We start from the raw sequence: 17,901 nt of genomic DNA, 5'->3' as shown, positions 1-17,901 counted from the left end.
GAGCAGGCTACTATTATATATTGTGATAATATTTCAACTGTTTACATGTCTGGGAATCCTGTTCAGCATCGCCGGACCAAACATATTGAGATTGATATTCACTTTGTTCATGAGAAGATGGCTCTTGGACAAGTTCGGGTGCTCCATGTTGCTACTATGGCTCCAATTTGCTGACATCTTCACCAAAGGACTTGCTACTAAGCCATTTCAAGACATACATTTCAATGGCAACGTCATCGAGCCTCCCGTTGATACTGCGGGGGGATGTTAGATTGTTCCTTAGATCACAAGTTTCCTAGTCCAAGTCGGTTGTCGTCCGCTATCTGACGGCAAAGCTTTTTTGACGTCTGCTAGCAGACGGCAAAGAAGTGGCTGATGGTAAATGTGATCTTTGCCATCAGCCAGTTTTTTGCCGCCTGTTTTTTTGGAAGCTGACGGTTGTACATGTCCTAACAGAGTTTCTTTTTTCATGAACAGATTTTGTTTTTGCCCTAAAAAAATTAGTGAAAAACAACAAGCCCTAATCTTGTGTGGGACCCATGTGCTAGAGACTGGAGAGCAGGCTCAGTAGCCAGCCAAGAAAGCCATAGCCCGGAGCTTCAGATTAGCCATGTCCCTCGCGCCTCCTCCGTGCCCGCCTCCTCTGCTCCGCCTCCGCGCGCCCCGCCGCGACGCCGCCCTCTCCGCCGCCGTCCCATCCCGCTCTCTCTCCGGATGCCTTGCCATCGGGCGGGGTCCCGGCTCTGGCCGCGCCTACTGCCTCTTCTCCGGTACCGGCGCCGGCCGCCGGAAGCAGGTACTCGTGGCGCCCGTCTCTTTACTAGACCAATCATCTTCCGCGAGCAAGATCTGTCCGGGTTTTAGATTTGCTCTGGGTTCAGATTTTGGGCTGATGCCTTTGGCTGGCGAGTGCAAGGTGTTAACCTGCTAAATGCTGCTGAAACTGTAGCTAGAATTCAGTTCTTAATCCTGCGTTGAGTTGTCAGTTGAGGCTAACGTTGGGACACATTCAGATGCTGGATTTCTGTGTGATGTTTTGTTTTTAATCTTGTGTAAGAACATAGACAAATCGAATTGGGATGATACTGTTCCTGCAAGTACCATGTTTTGACCTTGTTGGTTGAGATTTGATGGTTGCAGACAACCGAGATTGTTCTGAACTGTACACTGTTAAGTACTATCAAACTGCCCACTTTGATCTATGATAGGCATTGTTGGGCTACAATCTCGATAAGTATAAAATTGACATTTATTCCTGCGAGAATCTAGTGTTACTTGTATCTTCCATGGTTAGACAATCAAGAGGAACAAAAATATTAACATAACCAGTTGTGTACTTTCCTGCAGGATGAAGCTAGGATAGGGCTGGAGAGTGCATACGACCAGAAAAAGACGGGGTTCGGGACATGGGGCGATACAAGGCGGCAAAGAGACTGGCGTGGTGGTCCTGCTCCTGCTGCCGTTGGCGGTGGTGGTGGCAGGGGAAGGTCTGGAGGAGGAGGAGGAGGTGGTGGTTGGTTCAGGTGGTTTAGCAGCGGAGGCTTCTGGGACGCGGTGAAGCAGACCGTTCTGACGATCCTCGGCATTATCGCGGCGGTAAGCGGGGAATGTCCTGTGTTACTATATCTAGTCCTTTCTGTAAAACATACTTATATAGTAGTGCTAACACTTGCTCAACTTTGCATTGCAGGTCTTCCTCATCGCGAATTTCAACGTGCTTCTGGGAGCTGCCGTCTATCCGTTGCTGGTCGTGCTGCGGCAGATACGGCGCGCAATCACCTTTGCGGCTTATTGTGTTTCTCGGGCCATGTCGGCGCCCGCTTCCAGGCCGAAACCAACTCCTGTAGACGACGCCGAAGTGGTGGCTGCAGCGCCTGTCAAAGAAAGAGCCAGAATGTCTGCAGCAGAAAGAGTTGTTGCGAAATGGCGTTCGGACTGAATTAGAGGATATTTCAATGCCTTGCGAGTTATACTGTTTTTCCGCTGGTCAGATAGTTTTCATACCATGACTGTACAAGTTCTATTTCTTGTTTTCGAGTAAGTGGCAGGAGCGAACTTTATATTAGAAGTAGATGGTGCTACAGTTATTTACAAGCAGACATTTGAATGAGTTAATTATAAGCACTATTTCTGTGCAAGATACCTCGGAAAGTCCACATTTACTTGTAGCTGGTGGTTGGATTTGAGCTCTGGACTTGATCGGCGATATATATGGTTATACAGGCAGCTTTCAACAGCAGCAGACTAGGCCTGCCAAGTCTGAACTCTGAGAATGTTTTCAGTTCATGTTCAACTTTGGTCCTGTTTTCAGTTCATGTTCGAAGTAACTTTCCTGTGTGAATCTGGGAAGCTCACTGAAACCTATGTTTCGTTGTGCATATTCAGCCTATTCGGGCCGAGTTTCAGGATGATCATAAATAGACCTCACTTTAAGTTATGATGCTGATATGTGTGTGCTGCACCATCGTCCATATCTTTGTTTTCAGGCAGTTTCATGGCAAATCAAATACTCCTTCCGATCCAAAATAAGTGTCAGCCATATCTTTATTTTTTATCGGAGGTAGTAGTATGTTTTTCTTTGTTTACGGCAGTACACATGGAGGTAGTAGTATGTTTTTCTTTGTTTACGGCAGTACACATTGACAGGTTAAGCATGTACTTAATTTTCATATCAGAAGAACAAGATGTGCAATGAGCAGGTCCACTAGAGATTGTACATAGAGAAACAACAGCTTATATTGCATATCATTAGAGAGATTCCTGTGTCAATCTGAGAAACTCACTGAAAGCCGCAGGTTATATTGCATATTCAGGCTATCGAGTCAAGTTTCAGACTGATCATGAGTAGACCCCAAATTTCAGTTATGATGTTGATTTATGTGCTGCATCATAGTTCATATATTTGGTTTCAAGCATTTACAGGGCAAATTATAAACATATTTTTCTTTCTTTGTGACACTACACATTGACAGATCAGAACAAAGATGTGCAGTGAGCAATTCCACTGGAGATTGTGCATAGAAAACCAGCAGCTTCCACAACTTATTCATGTCTACCATTAACCCCAAAACATATTTCACCACAGGTGTTAATTTAAATAGCACGAAGACGAGGTTCACAATTTGACCTAGCTAGCATAGCTGACAATGTTTGGAACAGAAACAAAGCCATACATCATGATACCAAGTACACGACAGTTCTGCATCTAGAGACACCGCGAAACAGAGCACAAGGGGCATACTGCTAAGAAAGCACACCCGCTAATGTGACTCAGATTCAGCCTATCATAAGGTCAGAAAAACTCATCCTTGTCCGCGTTGGCTTCATCGGCTGCACCGTTTTGCTCTTCGGGCACTGCCTCTTTATCCAATTTCCTCTTCTTTTCAGATTGCTTCTTGCCTGATGCTGGCTTCCGGGCTGCGTTTCTGCTTCTGAACTCTGAAACAGAAACAGGGCAAAAGGGCGGCGGTGAGAGCTTGTATAAGATGGACGGTAGAAAAATCTTACTAGTTTGTTTCCAAATTGATTGTAAGAGGAATCAGAAAGGATTGAGTGCAATCCAATAAACATAAATGTTCTTTTGAACACCATTGCATCTAAATACAATAGCTATAATCAACTTCTAGTTATGCTCTCGAATCCCAGATTCATGCAATTCCCAATTCATAACTGATAAGGATATTCATCAGTCAAAGAAATTCCATTGTCATTAACAACTTCTGTTTACACCCCCAGATTCTCTAAGCCAACAATCTAAATCACCGAGCCATTGCACACTTCATTTACATTATTGCATAGAGTTAGCCATGCAGCATATAAACTCCAAGCATGTATACTTGATGGGCACAGCTGAAGAACATAAGACTGCAACAGAAAATTTGTATAGGATGGACGGTAAGAGAAATCTTACTAAAGGCAGAGGATGGTGGAACATGTTTGTTTCTAAATCAATTGTACCCAGATGCAGAAAGGATTTAATCCAATAACCACAAATGTTATTTTGAACACCATTGCGTCTAAATACAATACTTAGCTATTATCAACTTCTACTCATGCTCTCGGATCCCAGATTCATGCAACTCCTCATTCACAAGGATATCAAACAGTCAAAGAAATTCCATTGTTGTTAACAACCCCTATTTATGCGCTCAGATTCTTTAAACCAACAATCTAAAGCACTGGGCCACGGCGCCCCTTCATATGCATTATCACATAGAGTTGCCCCTGAACACAGCTGAGGAGCAAAAAGCAGCAACAGCAGAATGTAACAGAGTGGAGAACACAACAACACTGACCTTCCAGTGCAGTCCTCAGGGGCTCCACAAACTCGGGGAACTCGATCTCATCAAGCGCCTTGAAGACGTCCTCGGCGTTGATCGTCTGCCTCTTTCCGTCCTTGCACACATCATTCGCCCTGCAAATAAGATCACACTCATGTTAGTATCATCGTCCCAAAAGCATCACATCACAGGGAGAAGCCTAATACTATGCTGAAACTATCGGCTCCCCTCGGCCACACAGCAGAGCAATTGGCTTAAGAGCTATGTCAGCACTGCAGATTCTGAACCGGTGCTAACCTGATGCTAAGAAATTAACTACAACCGCTGTCTTCCCCCAAAACACCCAAAACATTTCAGACAAGCATCAGATTCATCAGTTGGATCTACATACTTAAATTGAATCCATCGACAAGTAATTGAACCCAACAAACCGAACCAATCAGGATTGCTGGCAGGAATCAACCAGAGCAAGATTGAATCAGGGGGAGGAAGAAACGGAGGTTGGGGGAAGCAGACGGACGTGGCGGAGAGGTAGTGGATGAAGATGCGGGCGCCCTCGGCGAAGGCGGCCATGGCGTCCTTGTTGACGATGACCTCGGCCCCTCCCTCTGCCCCCTCGCCGCCGGACGCGGCCCGGGCGAGCTTGTCCTTGACCAGCCGCCGCACGATGGCCTTGGGCAGCTCCTCCACCTCCGCCTCCGCCATCGCCGCCACCGGCGCGCCCGCCGCCTTAGGCTTCTTGGCCTTGGCCCCCTCCCCCTCCTCGGCGGCCGCAGCCGCCTTAGGCTTCTTGGCCTTGGACCCCTCCCCCTCCTCGGCGGCCGCAGCCGCCTTAGGCTTCTTGGCCTTGGCCTTGGCCCCCTCCCCCTCCTCAGCCGCAGCAGCCGCCTTGGGCTTCTTGGCCTTGGCCTTGGCCCCCTCCCCGTCCTGGGCGGCCGCGGCCGCCGCAGCCTTGGGCTTCTTGGCCTTGGCCTTGGACCCCTCGCCCTGGGCGGCCGCCTCCGGCTCCTTGGCCTCCCCCGCCATGGATCCCTCGCGCCGCTGCTAGTGAGACGAACGGCAGTGGAGAAGAGGGAGGAGGAGGGGAAACCCTAGGCGGCAAAATCTTGGCGCGCTCCACTTTTCCCCATTCCCGCCATGGCTGCTGGCTTATGTGGTGGAGCTCGAGGTTTCGCTGGGCTTCGTGGGCCGGGCTGGGGAGGGGGGAGGGGACAGGCCCAGGAGCGGAAAAAAAAGTCCCAGAGGAAGGGGAAAAAATTGGGGTGTTCCGAGAATCGAACTCGGGACCTCTCGCACCCGAAGCGAGAATCATACCACTAGACCAAACACCCTCATTTGTTCATCATTAACGATGCTAACACTCTTATCATTACATGTGACAGAACCATTTTTCCCTACCGGTGTCGATGATCACCGAGAAAAACCCTACATTTTCTGATCTTAAGGTAATGGGGGACGTGGAAACGGTTGGGAGGAAATGTATTCGTTGCCAACGATGCGTGGAAAGGAATGCGATCCTATCTCGTTTTATCGAAAAAGAAGATTGCTGAGAGGAGATTACCGTAATAAACAACAACAACAACAACAACCCTACACGCATTAGTTGTACATGATCGTCTAAGCAAACATGCGGTGGAATGTCGACAGATGTCATTAGTGTTACGGCGACCATTAGGTGGTGAGGCTTTTCCTAGGGGATGTTTTCGATTGGCATTGTCGTCTCTTAGAAAGAGTTGCTGAACGAATTGAACCAAGCATGTGTGGGTAGACACCGGGATAGGCTATCTCAGTGTCCACAGTAACACATGGATAGGTTTGTATTGGTCAGAGGCCAATCACCCACGCCCTTTCACCACCCACCCGATTGCACGCTACACTATAGGCACACAACCAACCTCTTCTTTACTCGCTAGACTTGGCCATGGCGGCGAGGGGCGACACCTCGCCCTCTCGCTTTCTCGCCTTTCAGCCTTGCTCCACCTATGCCCTCCATCCATTTGCTCCAAGACGGCTTCCACAATGAAAAGCAAAGTCAGCAACCCCTCAACGGAGCCTAATCGAGGTCTACTCGGCTCCACTTCCTCTCTCATCGGAGCCATCAGCAGGAACCGGGGACCAAGCCCGCCAACCCGCGATGGTACGGTGCGCTTAAAGCGGCTCGGCTAGATATCAATTTTTGTTTTGGATTCATCAGTAGCTTAACATATGCATGAACAGGATGGCCATAGGATAAGGTTGGCTAGCTCCACCTCGCCCACTTCATGTCGCGGTCATCGTCGTCCTCCACGTGACCATGCCAGCTTTCAATATTTGGATCTCTGGAAGGCGTGAACTAGGTGAGAAGGGCGTGTCCTCTGTTAGAATTTGACGAGTCACCTTCATTGCAGGCGGCTGCGGTGAGGACGTGTGTGGCGGAGAAGATGGGGTACAAGGACGCGTGGAAGGCCAACAATTTGGAGTTATGCCCTTTGCCTCCGTCAAGGACACTCTCACAGGTGTGTCGATCTTGATCCTTTTGATGTCTTTGTGCCCGTGAAACAAATATTCCGCTTGTCCAATGGCAAACACACATATAGCAAACCTGGCTTGCCTTCAGATGAATTGAATATGGTTTCATCGAGGCTAGGCAACATGTGGACTGATTGATCGACCAGCAACAAACACACGCACACTGGCATATGTAACGTGTTTGTCGTTTGTACTTCTTAAACTAACGGTGACTGGAATCTAGGAGCTACATGAATTTATATAACATACTAGATATGTGCCCATGAATTGCCACAGGGTCAAAATATCTAAACACAATAAGAGGGTCATACATGAAAAATCTTGATGCAAAGCAAGACCAAATAAGATAATGTTTTGGTTATAGGGTTTATATTTTCTAGCTATTTTTTGAACCATTAAATAGTGGTTTATTGGGTAAACAAATGTTGGTTTGATGAAAATTAGAAGGGGTTGGAAAAACATGAAAAAAAATCGTTGGCGGGCACAAGGCTGGATAATGGGGTGGTGGGGAGAAAACGGAGTGAAACCTGGAACCTTAGGTTGTTTTTAAGTAGTATATATATAGATATATAGATAGATAGAGAAACAGATAGCACCTGCGCAAATAGACTTAGGATTTCGATACTACTTGGGCAAGCAACCGTTGCTTAGTTCTGACATTTAAGTGCGATCTATGGGCAACCAAAAGATAGAACTAGTAAGTTGGTGATTTTATTATTTTATCTAGATTAATTGTGCTAATTTAAGTAGTTCTAAGCTATCACCTAACATAGCTATTACAAGATTTATCAATATAGTCCATGTTTTGCTTTTCCAACTTTAGCGAATGGAGTGGATTATAAAATAGCACATATCATTAGTTTTTGATCAATTAACTTGGGTACTAATTATTTTCATTGTTCCAGTTGTTATGCGATATAGGCTACCTTAGTATGTTGTTTACTTAACTCCAAGAGGTCACCAACTGAAGGGATGATACATTTTGGTGTTTTTTGTTTTGTCACTAAGCTTGACAATTTAAATTGTACCAGCATCATGAAGAAACTTTAATTCCATGGTACAAATCATCATATCATTAATGTGATTCGTTCTCTAAGTTGTGTTTGGTGCATGGAAACAATGGAATATGAATTCGGTTCCCGAGGTACGAAGGTAAGGAAAAAATATTGCCCCATTGTTTTTCATTTGTCTGGTTGTGGTCAGTCTATTTTAAGCCCATAATTTTTTCGGTGGTTGTGAATTGTATTCACATGCACATAGAAATAGAATATTAAATTTGTTTCATCATTTGAGTGTACTAAAGTTCATGATACTCATGAGCTTGTATCACATCATTCAAGGATACAAGACCCAGAAAATTCAGACAAGATGCAACATTTGTTGTAAAGCCATTACACAATGCCTCATGGGAGCATCTAAAAGGCTCTTAGAGATATTTAATATAGGCGGGTTAACTGGGTTTTCCTTCTCTTTGTTTTGTATCACTATATTCTTTTATATGAAGCCTTCATAACCTTTTTTTAGGGGTAAAGAGAGCTCTTTCATTCATTCATAGCAAAATTACAATCATTCTGAATTACATGAAAGATTTCCAGTGGCACGTTGTCCAGCATAAAAAAATCTCCATGCATTCTAGCATGGGCTGCCAACTCATGTGCGGCCACGTTGCACTCTCTTCTAACTTTACTAACCTTGCACAAACTGAATTCACGCATACACAACTTTGCTTCCTCATAAGCAGTCCACCACTTTGCATTGTTCCTTTCTTTTGCATTTACAGCCGCGACAACTGCGGCACAGTCCGATTCCACCTGCACATGTTCCTTGTTTAAATCCCTTAAACACTTAAGACCAATCAGCAGTGCATTAGCTTCATAACCTATTTTGTTAATGACATTTGGTTTTATAGGAGCATACTACTAAGAGGAATATTATGAGGTGTACTGTTGAAAAAAAAACTATTGTGCCATTTTAATTTATTGCATAGTGTAGGTGGCAAAAAAATGCATTCATCTCATCGAGACCCATTTTTGGGGGACTTTTGTGGTGCTATCAAATGAGAGGTCTTTTGTGGCCTTGGTGACATATGTAAACCATGATGTGGTATACAATGTGTATATAAGAGGGACACAAGTGACATGAGCAGGTGTTGGTACATCTGCTAGCGTATAAGGACAGCGAATGTGAAGTTTTCCTCTGCAACATTTGGTCAGAGACATCGAGATAAACTTATTTTTGATTGAACCATGATGACAACTGTATTCACACGAGTCACCAAAAAATTGTTTTAATTGTAACAATAAGGAGTTATTTAGCACAACACAATCATAACTTGCATGTGAGTTACATGTTGTGAATTACAATGATGTTCTTACCAATGTCCCATGTGTAAAGTTATTGTCCCCTAAGAGCACGGGCATTCATGTAGCACTACTAGCAAATTATAACGAGTTGTTATCATCCTTGTTTTTCTCGCCACGATATCTTCAAAGCTGGACCCAATTTCTGGTGTCTCCTTTGTACCTCTACGTCGGGTTTTCTTTCCCGTGCCGAAGACACGTTGACTCACCCCGCTCGGCAGCGGCGCACACCTAGAACGAACTAGGCGCTCGATGTAAGTTCCTACGTTATTTACATGAGCAAAAACACCAGACAATGACCTAAAACACAGTCAGTAACATACGCTCCCAATGTTTTCTCTATGGAGGTCAGGTGATTGCTTATTTGTGTTCTTCTTTCATGAGGGGACCCTTTTAGCTTTTTTAGCGGTTTGTAGTGAGAGTATTTTTTTTGTAGACACCATGGGGCGAGTAGTGGGTATGGGTGTATGTGTCACTTTGATGCAGAGGCCGGAGTAATCGTCCTTTACAAAAAAAAGACCAGTGGTTGTTGATAGTAACCTTTTTTTTTTGAGAATTAGTGGTTGATGGTAACAGCTCAACAGCCTGTCTGCTGTCCATCCGGTTCATCTTGTTGAAAAGGCTCAGCCCACACCAAACAAAACGTAGGAAGTGGTTGGGCTCGAGAGGAAAGGGGAAAGGGCAAAGGCCCATGAGGTAAAAAAAAGGACACGAAACTAGAAAAAAGGGGCGTTCCGAGAATCGAACTCGGGACCTCTCGCACCCGAAGCGAGAATCGTACCACTAGACCAAACGCCCTGTTCATGTACAATTGATGATACGGCCCTCTAATAGTTAGCTCAAGTCGAAAGCAACGTCATTTTTCTTCGACCAGATCTCATCGAAGTAGTATGTTTTTTTTTTTCAACTTCCAAAGAGCGATGTTAGAGTCATCACCAAACACCTTACACCTAAAACCGATTCTTTGCAAAGAAGTGCAGATATGCGCACTCCTTGCGATATAACTTGACAGGTTGTAATTTGCTCCCCAATCTCAATAACGCAAAGCTCTTGCGCGTTCTAGAAAAAACCAAGACTGCGATCGTGTTTTGTCGATTCAATGCTAGGTACTCCCTCCGTTCCGAATTACTTGTCGCTCAAGTGGATGAATCTAACACTAACCCTCGGTGTAGCTTCCGGGAGTGGTGTGCACCTCCCGCTGATCCTAGATGGATGAACGCCGCCGGCGTGCACCGTACCTCTCGGCAGTTCTGGGTGGATGAACACCACCGACGTCTTCGTTGCTTTTGAATAGATTTCGTACCGGTGCACGAGGATCAATGCTAATCTCTCGTCCTCTTTGTATCTGGCTCGGCGATGGCGGCGTGCCTCGGTGCGGATCCCCGTCGGCCAATCGTCATGGATCCCCGTCGGCCAATCGTCATGGATCCCCATCGGCCAATCGTCATGGATCGCCGCAGACGAGCAAAGCCATGCCCAATGCGTTGAACTCTCTTTTTTTTCGCTGAGATTTTTTTTTTGCAAGGAAGAGTGGCTATCAGTGGGCCGGCTACCAGGCCATCTGCTGTGTTATGCGGCCATGTGCATCCGTCGTCCCAGCCCATAGAAAAACAAGCCCAGCAGCCCACACGAAACCCTAGATAGGAGAGCGAAGCCAGCCAGGGAGCCAGCGCTATATAAGCGGGCGCAGCCGGCCGCTCCATTCGCGCCGCCATCAGCCAGGATGCAGATCTTCGTCAAGACCCTGACGGGCAAGACCATCACGCTCGAGGTCGAGAGCAGCGACACCATCGACAATGTCAAGGCCAAGATCCAGGACAAGGAGGGTCAGTCACTTCTTTCTTTCCTCTCTTTTTCTCATAGAAAGATCCCTTCTTTGGCCATGGCCGGCCGGCCGGCCGTCGAGCTTTTCTGATTCTCGTGGTGCTGTGTGGGCTGGGTGCGCGCAGGGATCCCGCCGGACCAGCAGCGGCTGATCTTCGCCGGGAAGCAGCTGGAGGACGGGCGCACGCTGGCCGACTACAACATCCAGAAGGAGTCGACGCTGCACCTCGTGCTCCGCCTCCGCGGCGGCATCATCGAGCCCTCGCTCCAGGCCCTCGCCCGCAAGTACAACCAGGAGAAGATGATCTGCCGCAAGTGAGTATCTCGATTCCACCTTTACGTTTTCACCGATTACTTTCACTTACGGATCATGCTCGGTCGTGTATGGTTGATTGGATGCTCACCCGCCCATACTTTGTCATCTGCGTAGTACCAATTCAGCAGTTGATTTTCAATGGCGGGGAGATTAGACACCGCCCGCCTATACTTTGTCTCCTGCCTCGCACGTTTCGGCAGCTGATTTTCAACGGCGGGGAAATTCATTCTCTGGTTTCTGATTGGTAAATTGTCTAGTTTTTGGGCCCCCTGAGCAGGGTTGTAAAATTTGTTTGCATCTGTGTTATGCTTGCGCGAGTAGATTGGTTAGGATGGTGATTTTGTTGGATGTGCCAATCTCGCCGTATGTCTGGTGTTTGGAGTTGAGCCGTTCAAACTTAGTTTGGAATAATTTTGGAACATCTAGTAGCCAATTTGCAGAGCAAAGGGACCTGATATAGTGGTGAATCTTTGCATTGAAGGTTGGCGATAGCGAATGCAGTTCTCCGTGCCGCTCAGACTTGCTCTGCTGTGATGGCCTCGAACAATCTGCTACATAGAAATTCAATCTAAAGAATCTCTTAGTCATTTCAATGTAGTTTGGAATATTTTGGAATTGCATAGCCAATTTGCAGAGCAAAGGGGCCTGATAAGTGGTGAATCTTTGCATTGAAGGTTGGCGATAGCGAGTGCAGTTCTCCGTGCCGCTCAGACTTGCTCTGCTGTGACGGCCTCGAACAATCTGCTACATAACAAATTAATCTAAAACATTTGTAGTCAATCAAATTTTAGCATGGTGCTACATAACAAACCAGTCCAAAAAAATTAGTAGTCATTTCAATGTTGGTAGGAGTATTCTGGAAATAGATAGCCAATTTGCAGAGCAAAGGGGCCTGATGAGTGGTGAATCTTTGCATTGAAGGTTGGCTATACAGAATGCGGTTCTCCGTGCCGCTCAAATTTTCTATGCTGTGACGGCCTCGAACAATCTGCTACATCTCCAACCAATCTAAAATGAAATTGGTAGTCATTTCAATGTTTGTCGGAATATTTTGTAGATAGATAGCCAATTTGCAGAGCAAAGGGGCCTGATTTGGTGGCGAATCTTTGCATTGAAGGTTGGCGACACAGAATGCAGTTCTCCGTGCCGCTCAGATTTTCTATGCTATGACGGCCTCGAACAATCTGCTACATGTTGAGCCTCTCTAAAAATATGTAGTTATTCATACTTGTTAGTCTGGAAATTTTGGAAATAGTTTAGCCAATTTGCAGAGCAAAGGGGCCTGATATAGTGGCGAACCTTTGCATTGAAGGTTGGCGATAACAAGTGCAGTTCTCCGTGCCGCTTAGATTTTCTGTGCTATGACGGCCTCGAACAATCTGCTACACCATGAATCATCAATCCACAAATATATGCTTAAATTGAGTGTTGGTTTCTTTTCATGTGACACATTTAAGCAACTGCCCTTGGCTGATCATGGATTGTTTTATCTTGTTTGCAAGTAGTTGTTTCGTGTGTGTGCATGTTTCTGAAACAATTGTTGGGTTGGCTGGAATGATGATCCAATTAGATGTACGAGGGGTCACCTTATGAGCTACAACCATTTGAGGCATAAATTATGTCTGACCAGCCAATCTTTTTGCAACTTGATCTGATTGGATATTCTTGTGCTATTTCTCTGTCAGTTCTTACCATGGGTTTGTGTCACCTGTAAACATTTACCATTTGGCATAATAGCCTGCGCCCTGTGTGATCTTATCAATCATGTATCCTAAAATTTCCTTTCCCATGTTTCTCCAGGTGCTACGCCAGGCTGCATCCAAGGGCCGTCAACTGCCGCAAGAAGAAGTGTGGCCACAGCAACCAGCTGAGGCCCAAGAAGAAGATCAAGAACTAGAGCTCGTTCGTAAATTTCGTTGTCTGGATAAATCATCAGTAGACATAAAAATGGTTTCCGGTTATCGTTTTGCTGCCCCTCATGTCAGGATGTTGAACATTGGTTAAACTTAGCTGTGAGTTCTTGGCCTCGTTTGAACTTCAGAACTGAAGTGAACCTTGCAATTCGTGTGCCTGTTCATGTTCATGGTTACTTGTGTATGCTTGTGTGAAGCGAACGCTACCGTCACCCATAACCTGCGTTGATTCTGCTCTCCTTGCGTGTAGCACCACGTTGCGTTAGCTTGTTGGAGAATTTCGAAAAATAGGACCAACATACCGAAATTTGGGTTTCCTATCCAAAGCAGATGTCTGGGTCGCTTCAAGCTTTTGTCAAAATTTGGAAATTAGAGCTTTTGTCAAATTTTGGAAATCAGCTTGTGAGGGGACTTGAGCATTTAGATTGTAGCCTGCAATCCAACCTGTTTGCCGACAGTTTATCTTCAAATGATTTTTAGATCTCGTGGGGTGATGCCTGCTTTCCTCTGCCAAACATGTAAGAGACCCACTGAGGCCGAGTGAACTCGTGGCACGGTCTCCTTTCCCTCCTGGGCCGGCCTGGTGTTGGAGGGATGCTAACACCCCCCTTTCTTCAGACACGATTTGTCCCCAAGTCTTAGGAGTTTGGGATCGTCGCCGAAGATCTTCAATGTCTTCCCAGGTGTCCGGTGTAGCCTTGGGGTCTTGCCAAAGTACGAGCCCTTGCTCGCACATTTTTTTCGAGCTGCGATGCCATCTCGTGTCCAAAATATCCACTGGAACATTAACCATATCAGTAAGTGATGGAAGGGAAGATGAGGCGCTCGCACCTGGGGTCAACTCCTTGCGCAGTTGTGAGACGTGGAAGACCGGGAAAATCGATGATCCCTCAGGCAACTGCAGCTCGTATGTAACATCATTCACCCGGCGGGTCACCGTATAGGGCCCGGAGAACTTGAAACTCGGTTTGTGATTGGCCCGGCGTGCTACAGATGTCTGAATGTATAGCCATTCATTAAGCTCAGGAATTGGTGTTGCTTGCTCAGGGACCATCCCAAGATGCTGCGGTTCTTGACCATAAACCACTGCGAACGGTGTCTTGTCGAGCGTGGAGTGATACGTTGAGTTGTACCAGAACTCAGCCAACGCCAACCATTTGCTCTAGTTGTTGGGAGAGCTGTGGACGAAACAAGGCAAATAGGATTGAAGACACTGATTGACCCTTTCGGTCTGTCCGTCTGTCTGAGGATGATGAGATGAACTCATTTTCAGTTCCACCCCTTGGAGTTTGAAGATCTCTTGCCACACTTTGCTGGTAAAGATGGCATCCCTGTCAGAGGTAATGGCTTCTGGCATGTCATGTAGTATGTACACCTGGTCGATGTAGAGCTAAGCAATTGTCTGTGCCGTATAGGGGTGCTTGACCGGAAAGAAGTGAGCAAACTTGGAGAAACTATCCACTACCACCAATATGCAGTTGTACTGTCGAGAGGGGGGCAATCCTCCAATGAAATCCATGGAGACCAAGTCCCAACAATGCTTGGCGACAGGCAACGGATGAAGCAGCCCTGGGTATTGTGCTCGGTCCGGACTGGACGTGATCCTTAATGTGTTGCTTCATTCCTGGCCAAGCAAACATGTGTTTGATCCTCCTGTAGGTAGCTGGGAACCCTAAGTGGCCGCCGACAGCACTGTCGTGCAAGGCACACATGATCTGCTGCTGTAGATGTGAGTTGTTGCCCAGCCAGACACACCCCTTAAAGCGAACAATGCCCTTGTTGAGTGTAAATTTGCCACCCTCCACGGGTGCTACTGCCAATTGTGTGATCAGCTGCTGTGTCTGGGGGTCGGCAGCATAGCCTTTTACTATCTCCTGCAACCAGGCTAGTTGGCAAACTGAGATGGCCTAAATTTGTTCAGTAGTAGGTACCGGCCGCCTAGAGAGCACATCAGCAACACCGTTTTCTGACCCCTTGCGATAACAGATGCGGTACTGCAGCCCCAAAAGCTTGGTGAAGGCTATCTGTTGCCAGGGGTGTGGAGGCGCTGTTCTTCTAAGTGTACCAGGCTACGCTGGTCAATTTTGATCACAAATTCCTCGAACTGTAGGTACGGTCACCACTGCTCGACTACCAGAATAATTGCCAAATATTCCTTTTCATATGTAGATAAACCTTTGGTTCGCGGCCCCAATGCCTTGCTGAGGTAGGCAATTGGGTGGCCTTCCTGCTAGAGCACCGCGCCAACACCATATTCACATGCATCCGTCTCGATCACGAAGGGCTTGGTGAAATCAGGCAGGGCTAGTGTAGGGGCAGAGGTTAGAGCTATCTTGAGGGCCTCAAACGCAGATTGTGTTGCTGTTGTCCACTGGAACTGTGTATGTTTGCGTAGGAGATTTGTCAGGGGCCACGCGAGCATACCAAACTGCCGGACGAAACACCTATAGTACCTCGCTAGACCGAGGAAAGCGCAGACGTCCTTGACACAAACTGGTATTGGCCACTCGACAACCTGTTTGATCTTGCTGTGATCGGTTGCCACTCCCTTGCCAGAGATAGTGTGGCCAAGGTAATTGACCTCTTGCTATGCAAATGCGCACTTGGACTTCTTCACATACCACTGGTCTTTTCGGAGAAGTGACAGGACTTGACGCAAGTGTTGGATGTGGAGTGCGAATGTGCGACTGAAGATGAGGATGTCGTCAAAGAACGACATAGCACATACGCGATGAAATGGCTTCAAGGTGACATTCAATCCTCCCAAGAACGTTGCAGGTGCTCCTCTGAGGCCAAATGGAACCACCTTGTACTCAAAATGACCGAAATGGGTTTGAAAAGCAGTCTTGAACTCTTCGCCCTCGGCTAGACGAATTTGATGGTACCCCAACCACAAATCCATCATAGAGAACCAGCGAGCTCCTGCTAGTTCATCCAGGATGTCCTCTATCACTGGCACAGGATATTTACTTATTATGGTCATGGCATTTATGAAGGAAATATGCCCTAGAGCAATAATAAATTTGTTATTTTATATTTCCTTATTTCATGATAAATGTTTATTATTCATGCTAGAATTGTGTTAACCAGAAACTTGATACATGTGTGGATACATAGACAAAACACCATTTCCCTAGTAATCCTCTACCAGACTATCTCTTTAATCAAAGATGGTTAAGTTTCCTAACCATTTACATGTGTTGTCATTTGATGAACGGGATCACATCATTAGGAGAATGATGTGATGGATAACACCCATCTGTTAGCATAGGATTATGATCGTTACAATTTTATTGCTACTGCTTTCTTCATGACTTATACATGTTCCTCAGATTATGAGATTATGCAACTCCCAAATACCAGAGGAACACCTTGTGTGCTATCAAACGTCACAAGGTAACTGGGTGATTATAAAGAGACATTCATTAGCTTAGCATAATGATCGTTCAGTTTTATTGCTATTGCTTTCTTCATGTCAAATACTTATTCCTTCAACTATGAGATTATGCAACTCCCGGATACCGGAGGAATGCCTTATGTGCTATCAAACGTCACAACGTAACTTGGTGATTATAAAGATGCTCTACAGGTATCTCCGAAGGTATTTGTTGAGTTGGCATAGATCGAGATTAGGATTTGTCACTCCGAGTATTGGAGAGGTATCTCTGGGCCCTCTATGTAATACACATCACAAGCTTGCAAGCAAGCGACTAAGGTGTTAGTCACAAGGTGATGTATTACGGAACGAGTAAAGAGACTTGCCAGTAACGAGATTGAACTAGGTATGAAGATACTGACGATCGAATCTCGGGCAAGTAACATACTGATGGACAAAGGGAATAACGTATGTTGTCATAACGGTTCGACCTATAAAGATCTTCGTAGAATATGTCGGAGCCAATATGAGCATCCAGGTTCCGCTATTGGTTATTGACCGGAGAAGTGTCTCGGTCATGTCTACATAATTCTCGAACCCGTAGGGTCCGCACGCTTAATGTTCGATGACGATATAGTATTATATGAGTCATGTGATTTGCTAACCGAATGTTGTTTGGAGTCCCGAATGAGACCATGGACATGACTATGAGTCTCGAAATTGTTGAGAGGTAAAGATTGATATATATGATGATGGTATTCAGATACCGGAAGTGTTCCGGAGGGTACCAGGTACATATCAGATCATCGAAAGGGTTCCGGGCACCCCCGACAAAAGATATGGGCCTTATGGGCCAAGAGGGGAAACACACCAGCCACAAGGGCCTGGTACGCCCCCATATGAGCTGGCCAAGGTGGAGAAGTGCTACCTCTTGAGCTTGCGTTGGTTTTTTCCCTTGAAGAGGAAAGGGTGATGCAGCAAAGTAGAGTAAGTATTTCCCTTAGTTTGAGAACGAAGGTATCAATCCAGTAGGAGACAATGCACAAGTCACCGAATACGTGCACAAACAATCAAACAAACTTGCACCCAATGCGATAAAGGGGTTTTCAATCCCTTCACGATTCTTTGAAAAAGGGAGATCTGATAGAGATAGATAAAGGGTAAAGTAAATATTTTTGGTATTTGGTTTATAGATCGGAAAGTAAAAGATTGCAAGAATAGTAAATCGGAAACTAATATTATAGATCGGAAACTTTTATGATGGAAAATAGACCCGGGGGCCATAAATTTCACTAATGGCTCCTCTTAAGATAGAAAATAATAC

At 45.9% G+C, this 17,901-nt stretch overlaps 3 protein-coding genes and 8 non-coding genes across 11 annotated transcripts; 8 read left to right on the top strand and 3 right to left on the bottom strand.

The window, feature by feature from the left end:
• The first annotated feature begins 552 nt into the window (after positions 1 to 552).
• Positions 553 to 2,156, top strand: LOC123094167 (uncharacterized). Its single transcript, XM_044516224.1, has 3 exons — positions 553 to 796; positions 1,348 to 1,596; positions 1,691 to 2,156. Exons 1-3 carry the CDS (start codon positions 611 to 613, stop codon positions 1,937 to 1,939), a joined length of 684 nt encoding a protein of 227 aa, XP_044372159.1. The 5' UTR covers positions 553 to 610; the 3' UTR covers positions 1,940 to 2,156.
• An 855-nt stretch (positions 2,157 to 3,011) lies between these two features.
• LOC123090519 (DNA polymerase epsilon subunit D) lies at positions 3,012 to 5,415 on the bottom strand. The gene is made up of 3 exons (XM_044511825.1): positions 4,801 to 5,415; positions 4,296 to 4,414; positions 3,012 to 3,438 (listed from the first exon to the last, which is right to left on the bottom strand). The coding sequence occupies exons 1-3, from the start codon at positions 5,304 to 5,306 to the stop codon at positions 3,293 to 3,295; spliced, it is 771 nt and encodes a 256-aa protein (XP_044367760.1). The 5' UTR covers positions 5,307 to 5,415; the 3' UTR covers positions 3,012 to 3,292.
• A 124-nt stretch (positions 5,416 to 5,539) lies between these two features.
• TRNAP-CGG (transfer RNA proline (anticodon CGG)) lies at positions 5,540 to 5,611 on the bottom strand. Its single transcript has one exon. It is a non-coding gene; the product is annotated as a tRNA-Pro (tRNA).
• Positions 5,612 to 9,874: 4,263 nt separating this feature from the next.
• TRNAP-CGG (transfer RNA proline (anticodon CGG)) lies at positions 9,875 to 9,946 on the bottom strand. Its single transcript has one exon. It is a non-coding gene; the product is annotated as a tRNA-Pro (tRNA).
• Positions 9,947 to 10,782: 836 nt separating this feature from the next.
• LOC123090518 (ubiquitin-60S ribosomal protein L40-1) lies at positions 10,783 to 13,349 on the top strand. Its single transcript, XM_044511824.1, has 3 exons — positions 10,783 to 10,974; positions 11,098 to 11,287; positions 13,089 to 13,349. Exons 1-3 carry the CDS (start codon positions 10,872 to 10,874, stop codon positions 13,183 to 13,185), a joined length of 390 nt encoding a protein of 129 aa, XP_044367759.1. The 5' UTR covers positions 10,783 to 10,871; the 3' UTR covers positions 13,186 to 13,349.
• On the top strand, positions 11,728 to 11,846 carry LOC123095314 (small nucleolar RNA snoR86). The gene has a single exon (XR_006446196.1). It is a non-coding gene; the product is annotated as a small nucleolar RNA snoR86 (small nucleolar RNA).
• Positions 11,922 to 12,039, top strand: LOC123095316 (small nucleolar RNA snoR86). Its single transcript, XR_006446198.1, has one exon. It is a non-coding gene; the product is annotated as a small nucleolar RNA snoR86 (small nucleolar RNA).
• LOC123095315 (small nucleolar RNA snoR86) lies at positions 12,169 to 12,286 on the top strand. The gene has a single exon (XR_006446197.1). It is a non-coding gene; the product is annotated as a small nucleolar RNA snoR86 (small nucleolar RNA).
• On the top strand, positions 12,364 to 12,482 carry LOC123095313 (small nucleolar RNA snoR86). Its single transcript, XR_006446195.1, has one exon. It is a non-coding gene; the product is annotated as a small nucleolar RNA snoR86 (small nucleolar RNA).
• On the top strand, positions 12,559 to 12,677 carry LOC123095312 (small nucleolar RNA snoR86). Its single transcript, XR_006446194.1, has one exon. It is a non-coding gene; the product is annotated as a small nucleolar RNA snoR86 (small nucleolar RNA).
• On the top strand, positions 12,832 to 12,924 carry LOC123095344 (small nucleolar RNA Z266). The gene has a single exon (XR_006446204.1). It is a non-coding gene; the product is annotated as a small nucleolar RNA Z266 (small nucleolar RNA).
• Positions 13,350 to 17,901: the final 4,552 nt, after the last annotated feature.

The sequence above is a fragment of the Triticum aestivum genome, chromosome 4B, assembly GCF_018294505.1.
Source record: "Triticum aestivum cultivar Chinese Spring chromosome 4B, IWGSC CS RefSeq v2.1, whole genome shotgun sequence".
Classification (NCBI taxonomy): Eukaryota; Viridiplantae; Streptophyta; class Magnoliopsida; order Poales; family Poaceae; genus Triticum; species Triticum aestivum.
Note: the sequence above shows the minus strand (reverse complement) of the source record. Positions and strands in the feature narration are given on the sequence as shown.

Coding starts and splice junctions, on each gene's coding strand:
- LOC123094167 (XM_044516224.1), top strand. CDS start 611: ATGTCCCTCGCGCCTCCTCCGTGCCCGCCTCCTCTGCTCCGCCTCCGC. Junction 797..1,347: donor GCGCCGGCCGCCGGAAGCAG/GTACTCGTGGCG, acceptor ACTTTCCTGCAG/GATGAAGCTAGGATAGGGCT. Junction 1,597..1,690: donor TCCTCGGCATTATCGCGGCG/GTAAGCGGGGAA, acceptor TTTGCATTGCAG/GTCTTCCTCATCGCGAATTT.
- LOC123090519 (XM_044511825.1), bottom strand. CDS start 5,306: ATGGCGGGGGAGGCCAAGGAGCCGGAGGCGGCCGCCCAGGGCGAGGGG. Junction 4,415..4,800: donor ATCCACTACCTCTCCGCCAC/GTCCGTCTGCTT, acceptor TCTTATTTGCAG/GGCGAATGATGTGTGCAAGG. Junction 3,439..4,295: donor CCTGAGGACTGCACTGGAAG/GTCAGTGTTGTT, acceptor TTTCTGTTTCAG/AGTTCAGAAGCAGAAACGCA.
- LOC123090518 (XM_044511824.1), top strand. CDS start 10,872: ATGCAGATCTTCGTCAAGACCCTGACGGGCAAGACCATCACGCTCGAG. Junction 10,975..11,097: donor CAAGATCCAGGACAAGGAGG/GTCAGTCACTTC, acceptor GGGTGCGCGCAG/GGATCCCGCCGGACCAGCAG. Junction 11,288..13,088: donor GAGAAGATGATCTGCCGCAA/GTGAGTATCTCG, acceptor ATGTTTCTCCAG/GTGCTACGCCAGGCTGCATC.